Source organism: Mus musculus, chromosome 17 (assembly GCF_000001635.26).
Source record: "Mus musculus strain C57BL/6J chromosome 17, GRCm38.p6 C57BL/6J".
Classification (NCBI taxonomy): domain Eukaryota; kingdom Metazoa; phylum Chordata; class Mammalia; order Rodentia; family Muridae; genus Mus; species Mus musculus.
The window spans coordinates 47,394,557-47,414,379 of NC_000083.6; the positions used below are offsets into that span (position 1 = coordinate 47,394,557).

General features: G+C 48.9%; 2 protein-coding genes and 1 pseudogene across 8 annotated transcripts in view; 1 reads left to right on the forward strand and 2 right to left on the reverse strand.

Moving 5' to 3' along the window:
• Guca1a (guanylate cyclase activator 1a (retina)) lies at positions 1-18,958 on the reverse strand. 3 transcript variants are annotated; one of them, XM_011246296.2, is made up of 5 exons: positions 18,897-18,958; positions 5,663-5,890; positions 992-1,141; positions 552-645; positions 1-264 (listed from the first exon to the last, which is right to left on the reverse strand). In XM_011246296.2, the coding sequence occupies exons 2-5, from the start codon at positions 5,861-5,863 to the stop codon at positions 101-103; spliced, it is 609 nt and encodes a 202-aa protein (XP_011244598.1). In that variant the 5' UTR covers positions 5,864-5,890; positions 18,897-18,958; the 3' UTR covers positions 1-100. The 3 variants fall into 3 exon arrangements, 2 of the variants coding, with proteins under 2 accessions (XP_011244598.1, NP_032215.2); XR_001782041.1 differs by having other exon boundaries at positions 2-264; positions 982-1,141; NM_008189.3 differs by lacking the exon at positions 18,897-18,958 and having other exon boundaries at positions 5,663-6,050.
• Positions 15,692-17,226, forward strand: Gm5814 (predicted pseudogene 5814; annotated as a pseudogene).
• 1700001C19Rik (RIKEN cDNA 1700001C19 gene) overlaps positions 18,178-19,823 on the reverse strand; it is a 25,032-nt gene continuing 23,386 nt past the window's right edge. For 3 of the 5 annotated variants that reach the window (NM_029296.2, NM_001347584.1, NM_001172091.1), the window contains one exon: positions 18,178-19,338. In NM_029296.2, coding sequence (NP_083572.1) covers positions 19,006-19,338 — 333 coding nt within the window. In that variant the 3' untranslated portion in view covers positions 18,178-19,005. The remainder of the gene's footprint in view (positions 19,339-19,823) is intronic. The other 2 variants (XM_030250127.1, XM_030250126.1) reach the window with 1 other exon arrangement.

Sequence of the window (19,823 nt, forward strand, 5' to 3'; positions counted from 1 at the left end):
GTTCAGGAGGTTCTATGTAATGTTAAGACAAGAACAGAACAACCACACCAGGCACCGCACGGGGCCAGCCCTCAGCAGGCAGAAGCCACAGGGTGAATGCTCAACCCGCAGCCTCCGCTGCCAGGTCGCCGGTGCCTGCCTCCTCGTGTTCGCCGTTCTGGAGTCTGCGCACGATGCCGGTCAAGTCCAGGCTTCGGGTCAGCGTGTCCAGGAGCATCTGGTCCTTCTGCACACCTTCCATGAACTCCTCCAGGGACAGTTCCCCTGGGATGGAGAGAAAGAGATTCGCGGGATGAGGTCTCAGGAGTCCAGGGCTCAGAGCTATATGCAAAAGGCAGGGACAGAGCCAGCGCTGGGGCAGTGATAACGGATCCAGAACCCAAAGTCTGGTGCAGGGATCCCCCAAATCCAGGTCTGCATCCAGAGCAAAGGTGGGTAGAAGAGGCGACCGGCAGAAGGCCCTGTGTCCCCCTCCTCTCTTGCCCCTCTCCAGGAGTGACTGCCATCTCTGCTGACCCCTCCCCTGGAGAGCCCCTCCTCGGCCCCCTCACCATCCCCGTTGATGTCGATCTTGGCAAACACGGTATCTGTGAATTCCTCGGCACTCATGGATGAGTCGCTCCAGGGATTAATGGTTCGGATGGCCTGGGAACACAAACAGGCAGAAGTGAGGAGACCCTTCCCAGTGGTGGGAGTGGGAGCAGAGCGAGCTTGTCGAAGCCCTGAACGGTTCAGAGTAGAAATCAAGGTTAGGGCCTCAGGCACTTGGGACACCGAGGTAGGATTGTCTCAAACTCGAGGTCAGTAGTCAGTATGGGCCAAGGAGTTGTGAGCTAGCCTAAGTTAAAATCGAAAGGGAAAAAAAAAAAAAAAAAAAAAAAAAGGCGAGGAAGGCGTGTCGTGGTAGCTCATGCCTTTAATCCCTGCCCTCTGGGAGGCAGAAGGCATAGACAGCCAGTTTTCTGGCCCAGCCCTCTGCACCTGGAGTTACCCGGATGATGGTGAGCAGCTCGTCCCTGTCTATGCACCCGTTGCCGTCGACGTCGTAGAGCTTGAAATACCAGCGCAACTTCTGTTCCACTTTGCCCTTGAGGACCAGGCTGAGGGCTGCCACGTACTCCATGAAGTCAATGTAGCCATCCTGGGCAAGGGGCGAGGCGGGGTAAGCTCACCAGGGCTCCGCCCACCCCACTCAGAGCCCCGCCCGCTTCAGCCAGAACCCCGCCCCCAAGGCCTCTGTTCAATTCTCCACACCCTTCACTACTGAAGGCAAAAGCAGAAGGGAGCAGAAGCCAGTCTGCTCTGCAGTGCTCAGCCCCCTTGTAGCACGAATATCTGTCTTTCTGGACACTTCAACAGTGCCCGCCTCGCATCTTCCTCAAAGCTGCCAATCAAGTCTGTTAGAACCACCCCCACTGCGTCCCTTTGATTCTAGAACAGGGATCGTTCCCATAGCTTGAGCAGGTGGAAGAAGGAAGAAAGAAAGCCAGGGCTGGAGGCTTGACTCCAGAGAGTTCTAGCAGTGCTGGCCTGGAGGTAGGGGCAAGAGACCCATATAAAGGCTCTTTCCTCTTGGCTTCAAGCTCCACTAAGCTCTATTGTGTGCCGAGAAAGACTGAGAACTCAGCGGAACAGTCGCCCTGTCCTGACAGAAACGCAGTGTTGGAGGAGCAGGTTTGAATCCTGCCTCCTCGATCCTCCTGAGTTCTAGGCTATGGGACACAGGACTTAGCATGTCCGTTCTACAATACTCGACCTCCTCATCTGAAAATGGCCGGCTATCAGAATTGCTTTTGGTGAACCGAGTCCGTGTAGCTTAAACACCCAGCACAGCTTAAACACCCAGCACAGCTTAAACACCCAGCACAGGCAGAGCGCAGTAAGGCAGTGAATCCCGTTACCTGCTGTTTGATTTGTTTGTTTGCTTGCTTGGTTGGTTTGGGGGGTTTGGGTTTGGTTCCGCTCCGCTCCCCACCCCCAACCAGGGTTTCTCTGTGTAGCCCTGGCTGTCCTAGAACTCACTTTGTAGACCAGGCTGGCCTCGAACTCAGAAATCCGCCTGCCTCTGCCTCCCAAGTGCTGGGATTAAAGGGGTGTGCCACCACCTCCCGGCTTGGGTTTGGTTTTATTTCGAGACAGGGTTTCTCTGTAAAGCTCCGGCTGCCCTGGAACTAGCATTGTGAACCAGACTGGCCTCAAAAGTCAGAGCTTCACCTGCTTCTGCCTCCCAAGTGCTAGGATCAAAGGTGTGCCCCGCTATGCGCAGCTCTGTTACTTTCTTTTAAAAAATTATTTGCTTATGTGTATATGTCTGTGTAAACGTGTGACATATATGTGTTCATGCTTTTAGAGGCCAGAAGAGAAAGTCGCCTCCCCAGGTGACGGTTGTGAGCAGCCTGATGTGGGTGATGGAGCCAAACTCAAGTCCTCTGGAGAAGCAGCAAGCACTCGACCACTGAGCAACCTCATCAGGACCAGTACACAGTCACTATGGGGCTGGGGGTGGCAGGAGACAACTGTGCCATCGCACTGTATCCAATACTGGGACATTATAGAATCATCTAACTCCGCTAGGGCAGGACAGTTCAAATGGCCCTTCAAGAGAAGGGGACATCTCCACTGAGTCTTGAAGGGGGTTCACACAGAGGAGCATGCAACCTTCATAGGTAGCACAGAATTGCTGCAATCCTGGGAGCTGAATGCTAGGGCCCCAAATACATCCAGCAAGCAACTCAGCTACATCGACAGCTCGAGAAACACAAGACCTGTTTACAGGATGACCCTCAGGGCCCCCGCCTCTCTGCTCCTGCCTATCCCAGCATGTCAGAAAGCTAAACATTTGGGCTGGAGAGATGGCTCAGTGGGTAAGAGCACTGACTGCTCTTCTGAAGGTCCTGAGTTCAAATCCCAGCAACCACATAGTGGCTCACAACCATCTGTAATGAGATCTGCCTTGGTCCTTGACTTTCACTCTTCTTGTATTGCTGAACACTTTTAAAATGAGGAGTTATATCACTGTTGTAATTTCTTAATGACTATGAAGAAGTAGTGGAAAAGTCAAAAGACCAAAGTCCCCACTTGGAAAGGACCCAACCTGGGACAAATCGCTGGGCTCTCCAACACCCCCCTCCCATTTTCTTGGCTGAGACTCGAAGGACAATATGAATTTTCAAGATTGTGGCTTGGGCAGGGTATACACACTTGAAATCCCAAGAACTCTTGAGTCTGATACAAGGGGATTATTCTGGTTTTCAAGTTGGACTGGGTTATATAGTGAATACTAGTCAGACCATAGATAACACAAATCTCACAATGTAAAGAAGTGAGATGTGAAATGGATTCCCATCAGTAATCACACAGCTCTGTGTGTGTGTGTGTGTGTGTGTGTGTGTGTGTGTGTGTGTGTGTGTATTGACAGAGTCTCATTATACAGCCCAGGTTGACCTTAAATCTGTGGTGATCCCCCTGCCTCAGCCACCTAAGTACTGACATTACAAGGATGTGCTACCATACATGGCTACACTCTTCGTTATAATAATTGCATAATTAATGTATATTATAAAATTCATATTATCCATAAAGCTCGGGGTTTCTCCTGTATTCACTTATTCATATAATACCTACGAAGCATCTACTATGTTCCAGGTACTATCCTAGTAGCTGGAGCCACAAAAATAAGCAAGACAAGACTTTGTCCCCCACAAAGCTCACATCCCAGCATGGGGAGTCCTACCAGAGGTTATGGTTATTTAATATCTGGCATCGGAGAGAAAGAAATTAAATGAATGAATGTTTAAATTTAAAATATCAATAAATTATAAAAATAATTTAATTTTTATATATGTTTGCCTGTGTGCATATCTGTGTACATGTTTTCACTGCCCAAGGCGGAGTGGGAGGTTGTTTGCCACCATAAAGATGCTGGAAATGGAGCCCAAGACCTCTACAAGGGCTCTTTACCGCTGAGCCGACTCTCCATCCCAAAAATAAAATTTAAAAAATAGAAACTGAGCCAGGTGGTGGGGACACATGCCTTCAATCCCAGCACTTGAGAGGCAGAGACAGGAGGATCTCCAAGTTTGAGGCTAGCCTGGTCTTCAGAGTGGGTTCCAGGATGGCCAGGGTTACACAGAAAGAGAGACATCCTCTCTTGAAAAACCAAAGTGAAAAGAAAACTTGTGCCGGGCGTTATGGCACAGGCCTTTAATCCCAGCACTCGGGAGGCAGAGGCAGGCGGATCTCTGAGTTCGAGGCCAGCCTGGTCTACACAGTGAATTCCAGGACAGCCAGGGCTACCACTGAATTCCAGACAATACGTGTGACAGAAACTGAAGAGATGGCACCCAAGTGACAAGGGTTAGGTAATGGTGGAGGAGTTGCATTGTGGCTGACTTGAAGGAATCTTCCCACAGACTTGTCTTGACCCCAAGGGCTTCCCTTAACAGGAGGAGACAAGATGTTCCAGTGTGTTGTGGGTAGGTGCTGGGATCCCTCCCAACCTGGCCAGGAGGACCACTGCTTCCCCTGAGCACTTTGGGAGGACCACTGCTCCCCCCAAGTACTGCAGGAGGACCACTGCTTCCCCGGAGCACTTTGGGGTGTCCACCCTCATTTCTCCTTCACCTTATCACCCTATCCCGGGCTCTCTGGCCATCTCCTTCAGAAGAGCCCTTAGAGCGGGGACACTGCCCTTGGGCTGGTTCTTTAGTTCCCGTAATCCGATTGGGCCTCTTAACTCATGTATTAGTGAGTTTTAAATAACCACACAGGGATCTTGGTGTTCCCTAGAAACACCGACCACAGTGGTGTTCTTGAGGGGAGGGGCGCCCCCTGCCACAATGGCCACATGGCCGGCCCTATATCACTGATAGAACCCATGTCCCAGTGAGGGGCCAGCCCAGCTGAGGATCAGCAGACAGAGCATAAGCAGGTGTGTGGCTTTGGATTCCACCATCTTTATACCTGACTGTTCTAGATAAATGGTGGCTTTATTTATTTATTGAGCTCCAATCAATCTCTCTCTCTCTCTCTCTCTCTCTCTCTCTCTCTCTCTCTCTCTCTCTCTCTCTCTCTCGTGCTCTCTCGCTCTCCCCCCTCCCTTTTTCCCTCTGACTCCATCCCTCACATCCAAGGAAAATCTAGGGGTTTTTGCACAAGCATCCCACCCACCCAGCACCAACACCTTGGGGTGCTCATTGGCCATCTTGGAAGCATTCATGCCTGTCTTGGAGGCTGCTGAGTGGCATAACAGGTGGACAGGGAACACCTTGCATTCAGCCTATGACCTCTGGTTTTCCCCTGTGAAGTGGGTCTTAGTTTGCTGAAGCCCCCAGGGCCTAAAGCTGAGATGCTGAACGAGCAGCTATGGAATCAAATCTCAAAGCCCACCTTCCAAATGAACAAGACATTTGAAAAACCAACCAGCTCAGGCTAAAACTGGGCTTGTATTCCCATCAACTAGGAACCTGAGGCAGGGGGATCACCACGAGTTGAAAAACAGCCTTGGCTCCACAAAAAGATCCAGCCCTAAAACAATGGGAACCAGAAGTAACTGCAGACACTTCTTTCCTCTTGTTCCCTCTGCCCACCCCTAGGCTACTCTGGCTTCTCGAGGTATCCCCCAAGAATTATGACCTTCCCAGCCCTCCCATCCTCTGCCCACCTTGTTGAAGTCAAAGGTCTCGAACATCTGTTCCACATACTGGCTGGCTGAGGGGCTCAGGTTCTTGAGACCAAAGAACTGGCGGAATTCGTAGAGGGTGAGCTGGCCAGATGGGCACTCCGTCATAAATTTCTTATACCACTGATGGCACTCGGTGCTGCTCAGCTCTTCCACGGACTTGCCCTCCATGATGTTGCCCATGGTCCAGGCTCACAAGAGACGGATGCCCTAGATGGACAGGTAGATCTTATTTTCTAATGTCCCCTGCACAAGGGTGGCTTGGCTTCGGGACCTCCCCTATCACCAGCCTAAACAAAGACAGCCCTGTGAGTCGGACTAAAAAGGGAGATGAGCCGGCCGTAACTCACACCCAAACTAGAGATGCCGGAGAGCCGGTATTAAAAGATGAGAGGATTTTCTTGCCCAGTTTGCAGTCTGCTAATCCCTTCTTAACAGGATCTGGTGGGTGGCCGGCCAGCGGCTGCTCTGATCCCATGACCTTTGTGCCCTTTGCATATACTGAACCCACAATGCTCTGCCTCTTGCCTTCAGTCATGGACCTGACATAATGTGCTACGTAGATGGGGTTTCTTTCCCAGACTGAGGCTGCGCCCTTGAGTGGGCATCTTGTGTGCAGCTGGCCAGCTGTACATTATCCTTGGACATCCCAGAGGGATTCAATCACATGAGAGGTGCTTTGCGGGCTCAGAGTTTAGGGGCTTCCAAGACACGTCCCCTGGAGCTGGAAGGAACCCCAACAGTATATTCTATTTCTCCCGGATTGATGCGTTCCCTCCTGGAAAGAAAGCAAGAGGATCATGAAATGTCCATGAAGCAAGATTCCCGAGACCTCTCCAGTGGTTACCTACGTAGCAAGCAATGGCCGAAGGAGAGGAGACTGTTGAGCCCACTTCATAGTTACTCAGGGAGCTTGAAGGATGACGCTTTTGTGCGAGCCATCACCCAATGGTAGGGTTTTCAGTGACAAAGCTGCCCACCTATCACCCATGCTCCTGTAGCTGCTGAGTCCTAAACCCACTCAGCACTTTTCTGTCACAGATGAGACAGCAGGGCAGACCCTGCCCACTCTCTGAAAAGAGTTTATAATGGTGTCTTAGTTAGGGTTTTACTGCTGTGAACAGACCATGACCAAGGCAAGTCTTATTAAAAAAAAAAAAAAAAAAACCTTTTTTTTTGTTTTTTGTTTTTTGTTTTTGTTTTTGTTTTTTGAGACAGGGTTTCTCTGTATCGCCCTGGCTGTCTTGGAACTCACTCTGTAGACCAGGCTGTCCTCGAACTCAGAAATTCGCCTGCCTCTGCCTCCCAAATGCTGGGATTAAAGGCGTGTACCACCATGCCTGGCTCCCTTCAATACTCAAACCATATATAATTTTCCTTTCTAAGCTTGCTATGCTTGTTCAAGCTTCTCTTCATAAGACTTAACCAGAGAACAAAGTCTCTGTGGGCTTTTTTGAAAGTTCCTTTGACAATGCAATTAATCTGAGTCTCTTCACCTTAGCCTCAGGCAGACTTTTCAGACAAGGGCAAAAAATAGCCACATTCTTCACCATAATACCACAAAAACAGTCTTTATGCCACATTCTGAAATTCTTCTCCTTTGAAATCTCTTGGGCCAGGTCAACACAGTTCAAATCACTCCCAGCAACAAAGTCTTCCATATTCCTAGTAGGATGATCTATTAAGCCCCATTTAAAGCATTCCACTGCTTTCCAAATCCAAAGTCCCAACATCCACATTCTTTCAAATAAAAGCATGGTCAGGCCTATCACAGCAATACCCTACCCCTGGTAACAACTTCTGTATTAGTCAGGGTTCTCTAGAGTCACAGAACTTACGGATAGACTCTCTATAGTAAAGGAGTTTAGAGTTGACTTACAGTCTGCAGTCCAATTCCCAACAATGGTCAGTAGTAGCTATAAATGGAAGTCCAAGAATCTATCAGTTGCTCAGTCCCACACAGCAAGCAGACAAAAGAGTGAGAGACACTCCCTTCTTCCAATGTCCTTATATGGTACCCAGAAGAAGGTGTAGCCCAGATTAAAGGTGTGTGCCACCACACCTTTAATCCCAGATGACCTTGAACTCGGAGATCTCCCTGTTTTAATCTTCTGGAATCCATAGCCACTATGCCTCAAGATCTCCATACCAAGATCCAGGTCAGAAACTTCTATCTCCCAGCCTCCAGATTAGGGTCACTGGTGAGCCTTCCAATTCTGGATTGTAGTTCATTCCAGATATAGTCAAGTTGACAAGCAGGAATAGCCACTACAAATGGCAAACCTGCTTCTTAAAAATGTGTAACAGCATCTGTGGCACCAACAATTAAGACTTGGAACAATGGCACTCAGCTTGGGGTTAAAAATGTCACCACCCAGGAGCCATAAGGTTGTTGGTTGGAAATTCCAGCCCCATGGGTTGGCTACCTTCCTAATGGTTTTCGAAGAGAGTCTCTGGGAGCCTACGCACCATAACGACTGCTGTGGCATAGACTCTGTATTAGTCAGGGTTCTCTAGAGTCACAGAACTTATGGATAGTCTCTAGATAGTAAAGGAATTTATTGATGACTTACAGTCGGCAGCCCAATTCCCAACAATGATTCAATCGCAGCTGTGAATGGAAGTCCAAGGATCTAGCAGTTGCTCAGTCTCACGCAGCAAGCAGGCGAAGGAGCAAGAGCTAGACTCCCTTCTTCCAATGTCCTTATATTGTCTCCAGCAGAAGGTGTAGCCCAGATTAAAGGTGTATGCCACCACACCCTTAATCCCAGATAAAACGGTGTAGCCCAGATTAAAGGTGTGTTCCTTAAACTCGGAGATTTAATCTTCTGGAATCCATAGCCACTATGGCTCAAGATCTCCATACCAAGATCCAGATAAGGATCTCCAAGCCTCCAGATAAGGGTCACTGGTGAGCCTTCCAATTCTGGATTGTAGTTCATTCCAAATATAGTCAAGTTGACAACCAGGAATAGCCACTACAGGCTCCATCCCCAGAATGAGATGGCAGATCCCTACTGCCGAAGACATGTGCTTTGATCGTAGGCCATGCAGAAGCCACGCTGGGCCTGAGCTGGAAGCTTCTCCAACCGTCCTGCATGCTGCATTGCTGTGGTGGTTAGCATGCTGCATTGCTGTGGTGGTTAGCATGCTGCATTGCTGTGATGGTTAGCATGCTGCATTGCTGTGGTGGTTAGCATGTGAAATAGCCCCTGAAGGCTCATGTGTCCCCAGCTGGTGACACTCTTTGGAAAGGTTGTGGGTCCTTGAGGAAGCTGAGCCTTGCTGGAAGAAGAGAGTCACCAGGATGGGGGTTGAGGTTCAATGGCCTGGCCCTGCCTCCTGTTCCTGGCATATGAAAGAATATGTGACAGGCATAATGATGTGAAGACCAGCTGTATCTCAGCCATTGTTTGTTTACCAGTGGCACACACCCAAATAAAAACTGTAATAAAACTATGTAAAACTCATCCCTTCACCATAGTAATTCATAAGGAATAGGTGTTGTTCACATAACCCCAAGGACAGTTACCTTTTGGAGAAGAAACCAATCAGGTCTGTTTTACATCTGCTTTAAGTTACACAAAGGAGAGGGTCCCCTGCTTTGGCTGTGTTCTACAGTAGAGGGGTTGTCCCCAAATCTCAGCGGGACACATCTTGCACTCAACACTACTGGCTCTGTTGTACCTGGGAGCTCCACACTGCAGGGTCAGTCACCACCGTTAGAGCTCCACACTTCAGGGTCAGTCAACACCGTTAGAGCTCCACACTTCAGGGTCAGTCACCACCATTAGAGCTCCACACTGCAGGGTCAGTCACCACCGTTAGAGCTCCACACTGCAGGGTCAGTCACCACCGTGCAGCAGCTTAAACCTGCACGCACTCAGCAGCCCACGGTTTCTGTGTCCAGGGTTTCACATGCTGCTGTCGGGAGTCCCATGGGCTGTGCTTCCTTCCATCTGGATGCTCCAACCCTTTAGAGCTGGGGACAGAATTCCCTCCCTTGACTGACTGGTGCTCCAGCTCCTTTCGCTCCTTACTGGAAATTGTGGAGGACAGTCACAGGTCGTGTGTGTGTGTGTGTGTGTGTGTGTGTGTGTGTGCTGTGTATGTAGTGTGTGTGGCCTGTGTGCATGTATGTGTGTGGTGTGTGTGTGGTATGTGTGTAGTGTGTGTGTGTGTAGTGTGTGTGGTGTGTGTGCATGTGTGTGTGTGGTGTGTGTATGTGTGTGTGTGTGCTGTGTATGTAGTGTGTATGGTGTGTGTGCATATATGAGGGGTGTGTGTATGGTATGTGTGTGTGGGGGTGTATGTGTGGTGTATGGTGTGTGTATGTGGTATGTGTGTGTGGTGTGTGTGGTATATGTGTGTGTAGTGTGTGTGTGTGTGTGTACTGTGTGTGTATGTGGTGTGTGTATATGGTATGTGTGTGGTGTATATATGTGTGGTGTGTATGGTGTGTGTATATGTGGTATGTGTATGTGTGGGGTGTGTGTGTGGTGTAGTGTATGTATGTATTGTGTGTGTGGTGTGTATGTGGTGTGTGTGGTATGTGTATGGTATGTGTGTAGTGTATGTGTGATGTGTATGTGGTATGTGTGTGGTGTGTTTTCTATAATCTGCCCACAGCTCCTATTCCAGAGCATAGCATACCTCTTATTCCATCCAGGCAGTAAGGAGAGTCTCCGTCAATGGGCTAACTGGAGTCTTATACAAACTAGCCTCTTAAGACAGCGACAGACCATCACCTCTGTCACATTCTATGGATTCTATGGAATCAGGTTATAGGCTTCACCAGCACCTCTGGGGAGAGGGCTGTACACAGACAAGAGATTGGAAGGTAGATATCACCAGGGGTACTTCAGGATGTGTGGTAACATTTGCCATTGGACAATCACAGAGACACAACACTCTATTCCTTCTAGAACTGCAAATAGTTGTGTGGCCAGGCTACCCTTAGGAACCTAGAAGCTTCCAGAAGGTAGATATCCTCAATTCCTCTCTATATCCTTCAACACCCACTGCCTCCTAGTCTGTGCTGTTACTATGTGCTGGTCCTTCCTCTTCACCACATGCAAGCAGACACTCATCCCCAAAGACTGGCTCTCCTCTCTTCTCTGACCCAGAGCTGGCTTGTCCACTGAGATGCTCTAGATGAGAAGGAAGAGGCAGGAGAGATGGACTGGGTACCGCCGCCTTCACACCTTGCTGCTGCTGGGTCACATGGTGGAGAAATGGACTCTCCTGGGTTCAGCCCCAGTTCTTGAGTTCCCACGGCAACACTTCCCCAGTCCCCCTTCCCTCAGCAGGTAAGGTGTGTCCTTCTGCTGCTGCTCACTGGGATGTCACCTACAACTGCATCCATGTGTCTGTTCTCAGTCCTCTCAATGTTCCCCTGTGATGTTTTTTTTTTTAATGTGTATGGATGTTTTGCCTGTGTGATGGTTTGTATGCTCTGCCCAGGGAATGACACTATTAGAAGGTATAGCCGTATTGGAGTAAGTGTGGCCTATTGGAGTAGGTGTGTCACTGTGGGCGTGGGCTTTGTCCTAGCTTTCTGGAAGCCAATCTTCCACTAGCTGCCTTCAGATGAAGATGTAGAACTCTCAGCTCCTCCTGCACCATTCCTGCCTGGATGCTGCCATACTCCCACTTTGATGATACTGGACTGAACCTCTGAAACTATAAGCCAATTAAATGTTGTCCTTTATAAGAGTTGCCACGATCATGGTGTCTGTTCATAGCAATAAAACCCTAAGACAGAAGTTGGTACTAGGAGCAGGGCATTGCTGTGATAGGCCTGACCATGCTTTTATTTAGAAGAATGTAGATTTTGGAAATTTGGATTTGGAAAGCAGTGGAATGCTTTAAATGGGACTTAATGGGTCATCCTAGTAGGAATATGGAAGACTTTGTTGCGGGGAGTGATTTGAACTGTGTTGACCTGGCCCAAGAGGTTTCAATGCAGAATAATTTCAATATGTAGCCTAGAGACTATTTTTATGGTAATTTGATGAACAATGTGACTGCTTTTTGCCCTTGTCTGAAGAGTCTACCTGAGTCTAAGGTAAAGAGATTTATATTAATTGCATTGACAAAGGAAGTCTCAAAAAAGCCCAGCAGAGACTTTGTTCTCTGGTTAAGTCTCATGTAAAGTGTTTTGAATAAGCATAGCAAGCTTAGAAATGAAAAATATAAAATATATGGTTCCAGTATTAAAGGGGCATCAGGAAGGGAAATGGGACTGAATCCTCTGTTCTAGAGACAACAGAGTAAGGGATTTGGGGACAAGATCCTACCCAGCTAAATTTAGATCCAGGCATAGTGGTACACACCTTTCATCCTAGAAGACAAGCCAAACAGATCTCTGAGTTCAAGGCCAGCCTAGGACAAAGCAGGTTCTAGGTGAAGAAAAGCTTAAATCCAGGCATTGGTGGTACATGCCTCTAATCCCAGCATTACAGGAGACAGCCATGCAGATCTCTGAGTTCAAGGTCAATCTACAGAGCCAGTCCCAGGACAGCAAATCTTAGGTAGTGTGGGAGTTGGAAAACAGAAAGTTGGTAATAAAATAAGGCAGGGGGGCAAGTTTCAGCAAGCAGCAAACCTCAGCAACTTCAGCCATGTGGCTCTGGCTTTAGAGTCAAAACCAAAAGGGACGACTAGACAATTTATGCAAGGGAATGTTTTCTGAAAGCACAAAGAAGCTATGTTCCAGAGATAGTCAAGGTTGTACCTTGTGCTGCAGCTGGACTTGGTAATGTGTAAAAGTCACCCAGGTGGTACTGGTTTTGAAGGCAATGAAGGGGTCTTGAAGAGCAGCTGAGGCTTGGCACTGTGAGAGACCTTGGAAAGCCATTGGTGATGGTACAGCCTCAGTTGCAATTGATGGCCCTGGACTGAGGGGTTCATGCAAAGAAGTTAAGGCTTGGCACCATGAGAGGCTATTCGCGAAGTCTAGTTGCAGCAGAAGACCCCAGCATCATCTCATTGGAGATGCCAGTACCATGAGATGATCACCAAGAACAGCAGCAACAATAGAGTGGATTAACCTGAGCTTAGAGAGCTACAGAGAGCAGAGCTGGAAAAGTGACACAAGTCCTTTAGAGGAGCCCAGAAGATCATGTGTGGATCCCAGACACTGGAACAAGAAGCTGGAATGTTGAAGTTGCCTTGGAGGCCCCGAAGATGTTTGACATGCCAGATCTGTGGGCTATCTGCTGAGGAAAGCTGCTAACAGGGAGTGGAACCAGCAAACCAGGAAAAGAAGTTTGTTGCAGTCAACAAAGATGAGAAAGCAGTTGGAGATCTGAAGACTTCTTTGATATCAGACATGGAGATGCAGAGTTTGGAGTTTGCCCAGGGTTTCCTGTCTTGATTCAGGGATTACAGTTAAGAGATTGAATGGATCTCAGAAGAGACTTTGAATTTTAGACTTTTAACATTGTTGGTGCTGCTATAAACTATGGGAACTTTGGAAGTTGGGCTAAATGTAATTTTTTATTATGCTATGGGTAGATATGACCCCACATAGACTCATGTGTTTGAACAAGCTTATGGGGGCCAGGGAATGGAATGTGATGGTTTATATATTCTTAGCCCAGGGAATGACACTATTAGAGGGTTCGGCCCTGTTGGAGTAGGTGTGGCCTATTGGAGTGGGTGTGTCACTGTGGGCGTGGGCTTTGTCCTAGCTTTCTGGAAGCCAGTCTTCCACTAGCAGCCTTGAGATGAAGATGTAGAACTCTCAGCTCCTCCTGTACCATTCCTGATTGTGCTGCCATTGAGGCTGCCATGTTTCCTCCTTGATGATACTGGACTGAACCTCTAAACCTGTTAGCCAGGCCCAATTAAGTGTTGTCCTTATAAGAGTTGCTATGTCCTTATTAGGCTGTCCTTTTAAGACAGCCTGCATGCATGTCTGTGCACTGTGTGTGTGTGTGCTGTTCCCATAGAAACCAGAAGGGGGCGTGGGATCCTCCAGAACTGAAGTTATACATTGTTCTAGCTTAGGGTACTGGGAACCAATTGGGGTCCTCTGGAAAAGCAGTCAGGGCACTCAACCACTGAGCCTTTGTCCAGCCCCCTTGAGTAATATTTTTTGAGAGTAACATCTTGATTTGTTTAACTGGGAATTGAAACTAGGCAAGCTCTCGATAGGCACGCACGAGGATAAAAACAGGGAAGTCCGAGGTGCATGTGTAGTCACAGAAAGGCATGGCGAGGATAGGCGAGCGTCATGCTGCTGTGGATAGTTTTATAGCTGAATAAAATGGACCAAGAAGCATGGGTGGGTCAGGAGAAGGATGGCAGAAGTTGGGGTACGGTGAGATCACTCTGACTCCTAAGTACATAACAGAATCCTGAGCGAACTGTTAATGCTGGGATTAAGACACTCCACTCCACTCCATCCTGGTCAGAGCACGGGGCTGAGGAGCGCTGGAGGCTGTACTTCTGAGGTGAAACTCTAGGGGGCGCAGAGGCTCTGGCTTATAGAGTTAAACTCCTGCTGAAAACCCAACCCTGCACCCTCAGTATGGATCGAATGGTCTGGAAGGGCGCAGATGATTCTGGCGGTTTCTCTGTCTCTCAAAGGAAGACCCAGTTCTCACTGTTGTAGTAAGATTAATTTATTGAATAAAGGATTAAGACCCCTTATTATACACAGCCTGAACACAGCACTCATCTGTGATGCTTCTCCAAACTCCATCAAAATGGCAATAAATGATTATTAAGTACAAGTCCCAAGAGATTGAGGCAGACGACAGACAAGATGTACACAGTGGTGTATGCCTGTAATCCCAGAACCCAGGAGAGGCTGAGGTAGGAAGATGGCAAGTTCCAGTCCTGTCCGGGGCCACAGCAAGATCCAGGCTAGCCTGGGCTACAAGATAAAAACCCCTGCCTCAAAAGGTCAGGTTGGAAAAGGGAGCTGGCAAGGATGGTGATTGATTAGAGTGGAGAACATTGAAACCTCCGTGTTCTCAAGGAAGGGAAGAGGGGTACAAACACAGATCTAACCTAGCCACAGAGGCTTGGGTCTCAAAAAGGGAGCGTACCAGGACGCCTGGAGCCAAGGCTGAGATGCAAGATGTGGGGGTCATAAAATAGGATTGGTCAAAAGCTCATGCAAAAGAAAATGAGCTGCACAAATGGGGTGGGGGTGGGGTGCGTGTGGGTGTGTTTGGGGGTGTGTGCATATGTGTGTGTGTTTGGTGGTTTCTGCGTGTGTGTGAAACAGGGTCTTGCTGTGTATCCCTGGTCAACCTGGAACTTGATATATAGACCAGGCTGCCCTGATCTCATAGATATTGACCTGCCTTGCCTCTGCCTCCTGAGTGCTGGGATTAAAGGTGTACAACACCAGATACGCTCTGTACAGCTAGCGAATAGGCATCCTAGCCTCTGTTCCCTGTGACCCGGTTGAAAGCTATGCTGCTGGACTGACAAAGAGGCCCCAGTCTGGGGGTTAGGGGTAGGGGTTTGGCACAGAGGATGGGAGAACCCTCTGAAAGTAGGGTACAATGGACAAATTGATAGAATGAGCCGTGGTTAAATGGCCACCCCACTCCTTCCCACACAGGTTCCTTGAACCCTGACTGGTGGGCAGAAGAGCTGCAGGTGGCTTGGTTTCAGCCAGGGTTGGCAGGCTGAAGGAGTGCCCATCACAAACAGCTGGCAGCACGGGTTAGAACAGCCCCTCTCTGGGGTCCTTTCTGTCTTCTCTCCATAACGATCTTTTCAGAGAAAGTGTCCTATCTCTCCCTACACCAGCCTCGACTCCTGTGTGCAGCTATGTTCCATCCAACAGCAGCTGCTGGAATTCAGGGCAGAATTGTGACTCACAAAGGAGAGCAGCCCTGATGCACCCAGGTGCGCTGCTGACAAGCATGGCCAGCTTGTTGCATGAGAACCCACATATAGGAGCTTGTTATTCCGTGGTATAAGTGATCTCATGATGGCTGATTCCGTAGTCACTGAAATCACAGAATTGGTAAAAGAACAACCCAGAGTCGCTCGTCTCCGTGGCTTCTCCGAGGCGGAAAGTTGGACCGGCGGCGGAAGTTTTGAGGACTCGGCCCGAGCTCGGTCCGTGAGGGTCGTGCAGACGAGCAGAGCAGCGGCGATGCGGCCCCTGGACGCGGTGGAGCTGGCGGAGCCCGAGGAGGTGGAGGTGCTGGAGCACGAGGAGGGCTTCGAGCAGTTTCTGCTGCCCGTCATCCACGAGATGCGCGAGGACATCGCGTCGCTGACGCGCGAGCGCGGGCGCGGGCCGGCGCGCAACCGGGGCAAGCTGTGGGAGATGGACAATATGCTGATCCAGATCAAGACGCAGGTCGAGGCCTCCGAGGAGAGCGCCCTCAACCACCTGCAGGGCGCGGGCGGCGCCGAGCCCCGCGGCCCCCGGGCGGAGAAGGCCGACGAGAAGGCGCAGGAGATGGCGAAGATGGCCGAGATGCTGGTGCAGCTCGTGCGGCGGATAGAGAAGAGCGAGTCTTCGTGAGGAGCCGGCCGCGGTTTCCAGCCAATGGATTCTGGTTGAGTAATGGCGATTGGCTGACATGACACCCTGGAGAAGCTGAAACCAGAGAGCCTTTTGTTTTCCTTTTTTTTTTCTCCTTCTTTTTTTTTTTTCTTTTCTTTTCCCCTCTGTCTTCCCTCTGTTTCTCACTGACACTACGTTTCTGCTATGGTCTGCGGTTGGCGACCTCGATATGAGTTTTTGATTATTCAGTGGTTCCTTTTTTTTGTTTGTTTGGGGGAAATAACTTTGATTTGGAAAATGCGCTCACATACGGGAATTAGGGCCTAGATTGTAAGCCCTGTGGCAGTTGAATAACGTTCATTCCTGGCCTTTGGTTGTTGTTCCTAAATTTTGAGGTGCTTTGCTCTTTCTTGGGTGACCTGATAGCTCCCTGAACTTTGGATCTCTGTGACACTTGAGACTCGGAGTTGAAGCTCACCGCCTCTGAAAGTTCTGAAGGAGCTGTGTTAATTCTCGAAGACTCCATGCAGCAATGGCAGAAGAGACCAGACTTCATCTGGGACAGTGGATGGGCCTTACATGGCTAGGACTGATGACCTGGGAGAAGGGTCGGAGGATAGTATTGTTTCTATTGGGGGACTTTAATTTCTGTGTGAGACCAAAGGAGGAGAGATGTATTTTGTGCAAAATTTAAATTTTATGTGCTACACTATCTATTGTAACCTGCCTGGTGAGTTTGTTGGGACAGCCTAACTCATTTCTAAAAGAAATGGAACCTCGGATGGGAGAAGAGGTCTTGTTAGTCTGTACAAGTTGGTATCCCCATATATTCGAGGAGATCCTGGCCATAAAATGAAAGATCCTTGCAATACCCTGTGTGGCCTAGGAAGGAAAACCTGCAATGGACCCAAAACTTAAAAGAAGAGGCGTCTTAAAGGTTCATATGTAGTCGAGCTATAAATGTATGAGTGGCAGACCTGATAAGTGTTTGAGGTCAAAACCCTTACCATGTTGTAAACAAAATCTTACATGTTAATAAAAGTATTCGTTTGCTTGAAAAAAAAAAAAAAAAGAACAACCCAGTTAGCTGTGGATGGCCAGTATGGACACCTCTCAGGCCACTGCTGCAAACCTAATGGTCTCTGTCATCACCCACCTCTTCCATGACCACAGAGCCCTTAAAACTTGCAAGTCTTAGCCAGGTGGCAGTGGCACACTCCTTTAATCCTAGCACTCAGGAGACAGAGACAGGCAGATCTCTGAGTTCATGGCCAGCTTGGTCTAAAGAGTTCCAGAACAGTTGGGGTTACATAGAGAAACCCTGCTTTTAAAAAAACCTAAGACAGCCTGGCAGTGGTGGCGCACGTCTTTAATCCCAGCACTTGGGAGGCAGAGGCAGGCAGATTTCTGAGTTCGAGGCCAGCCTGGTCTACAAAGTGAGTTCCAGGACAGCCAGGGCTACACAGAGAAACCCTGTCTCGAAAAACAAACAAAAAAAACCAAAAAAACACAAAAAACAAAAACAAAACAAAAAACCTCCTAAGACTTGCAAGTCTAATCAGCCATTCTGGACCATATGAGAGAATAGGAATGAGGGCTTCCGCCCCAGCAAAAGCTTGGGATGGTAGTGCATTTCCATAATCCCAGCACTCCGTGGACAGAGTCACAAAGATTGTGAGTTCAAGGTCAACCTTAAACTACATAGTGAGGTTAAGGCCAGCCTGCTCTACACAGCAAAACTCTTGTCTCAAAAAGTCAGAAACTCACAAAGCTTGTGGAACAAGCAATGCAAACAACAGAAGACAGATCTGGGGATTGAGAGATGGGTCAGAGGCTAAGAGCAGTGACTGCTCGTTCAAAGGTCCTGAGTTCAATTCCCAGGACCCACATGGTGGCTCACAACCATCTGTAATGGGATCTGGTGATCTTTTCTGGTGTGTCTGAAGATAGTGACAGTGTATAAATAAATAAATAAATAAATAAATAAATAAATAAATGAATAAGGCAGAAATAATAAGCCTGTCTTGGTGGTGTACACCTTTAATCTCAGCACTCAGGAAGCAGAGGCCAGCAGCTCTCTGAGTTTGAGGCCAGACTCGCCTACATAGTGAGTTCCAGGACAGCCAGGGCTATACAGAGAGACTCTGTCTTTCCCCACCCCCAAAACCAACAACAACAAAAAAGCCAGAAACAATTAGGAACATAGCTTAATTCGTAGTAGGCTTGTCTAGCATGCACGACCCCTCAGTAGACCAGGAGTGTGGTCTACTGTGTCCTTGACAGGTAAGACAGGAAGGTCAAAAGTTACTCTCAGCTACATAACAAATTTGAGACCGGGATGGACTGTGTGAAACCCTGTCAAAACAAAACAAACGGTCGTTTTTACAGGAGCAGTTACTAAAAACGTGCTCATTTTCTGCATGTCTCCACGCCCTCACGGTTATTACAGTCTGAGGTAACGACCTCAAGAGAGAGCAGGATCCACACACAGGCAGCCGTTTTTAGCTTTGAGGAGCCTTAGCGAAGTGTGGCCCCATGGGAATTCTGAGGTCAGCACTGACTGACAGTTGGCCCTGGGAGAAGCAGGGACTAAGAGGAAACCCTTTCAATTCTCCAGGCCCTTCTGAATAAACTCACCAGGTGGCAACCCTATCCATTTAGGTGCCAGGAAAGAAAAGGGCAAAGTTTATTGCTATTGAGAAGAGGCCTCCCTCAGCTGTCACGGCATACCTGGCTAGCCCAGGTATACACTGCTTCTCCAGGCAGGAATGATCTTTCCCTCTGGGACCCAGGACCATAGGATGAAGGTGCAGGATGGGGACTTCCAGATGCCGCAGACCTAGGTGCGCCACAAGATCAGGTTTGCTGGAGGAACATCAAAGCGTTTTCGGGTGTGGTCGGTTTCTCTTTGGTACAGGTAGCCACAGGTGGGCTTCTGCAGGGTGTAGAAGGGATTTAGAGAATTGGAATACTGTGAGTTGTAGAAACTGAACCTGATGCTAGTGTCTGGGTTCTGCCCCCGAGGATCCACCACCACTGGTACATAAGCTGCCTCCAGAGTCTGCTCTCGGTCCCGTTTCCATTTCTGGGACAATGCCGTCAGCGGCACCTTTGCCTTTGTGCCTGATGTCATCTTTTGCCCACGGCTGGGGACTAAGGATTTCTGTGAATCCTAGGAAGAGAAAAGGAAGGAGAAAGTTGGCAGGGATGAATGCCGGGGCACCAGACTGTGATGTTGCAATTGTTACAGCCAGGGCAGGAAGGAGAATGGGGCACGATGCGGGGTCCCCAGCTCAGCTGGCCAAGATGCCAGAGCCCCCAGAACAGGAGACAGCCTGCAAGCCCCTCCCCTTAGTCGCTGCTCCTGAGGACTTCTGCCTAATTTTCAACAGCACCTGCTAGCTCCGAAAGCTGAGTACCTGGATGTTGACTGTCAGTGCTGTTCTTTCTTTCCTCTCCCTCCTCCTTCAGCCAATCATCACTCCTCCCCATGGCCTCTGGAGCAGTGCTCCCCAACTCCTGACACGATCATGCCTTCATCCTCTTTCTCCTGGAAAGCCACCCCAGTGACCTTTGGAGTCACTCTCCCTTCCTGCTCCTGCCTTTTCCATTCGCTCCAAAGTTTACTTTTGGTTATTAATAACAACATAATCCATC

What these genes read in the sequence shown, in the direction of transcription:
- Guca1a (XM_011246296.2), bottom strand. Translation starts at nt 5,863, where the DNA reads ATGGGCAACATCATGGAGGGCAAGTCCGTGGAAGAGCTGAGCAGCACC. An exon ending in AGACCTTTGACTTCAACAAG is followed by an intron (nt 1,142 to 5,662) that starts GTGGGCAGAGGA and finishes CCCCTTGCCCAG; the next exon opens with GATGGCTACATTGACTTCAT. An exon ending in GATCGACATCAACGGGGATG is followed by an intron (nt 265 to 551) that starts GTGAGGGGGCCG and finishes TCTCCATCCCAG; the next exon opens with GGGAACTGTCCCTGGAGGAG.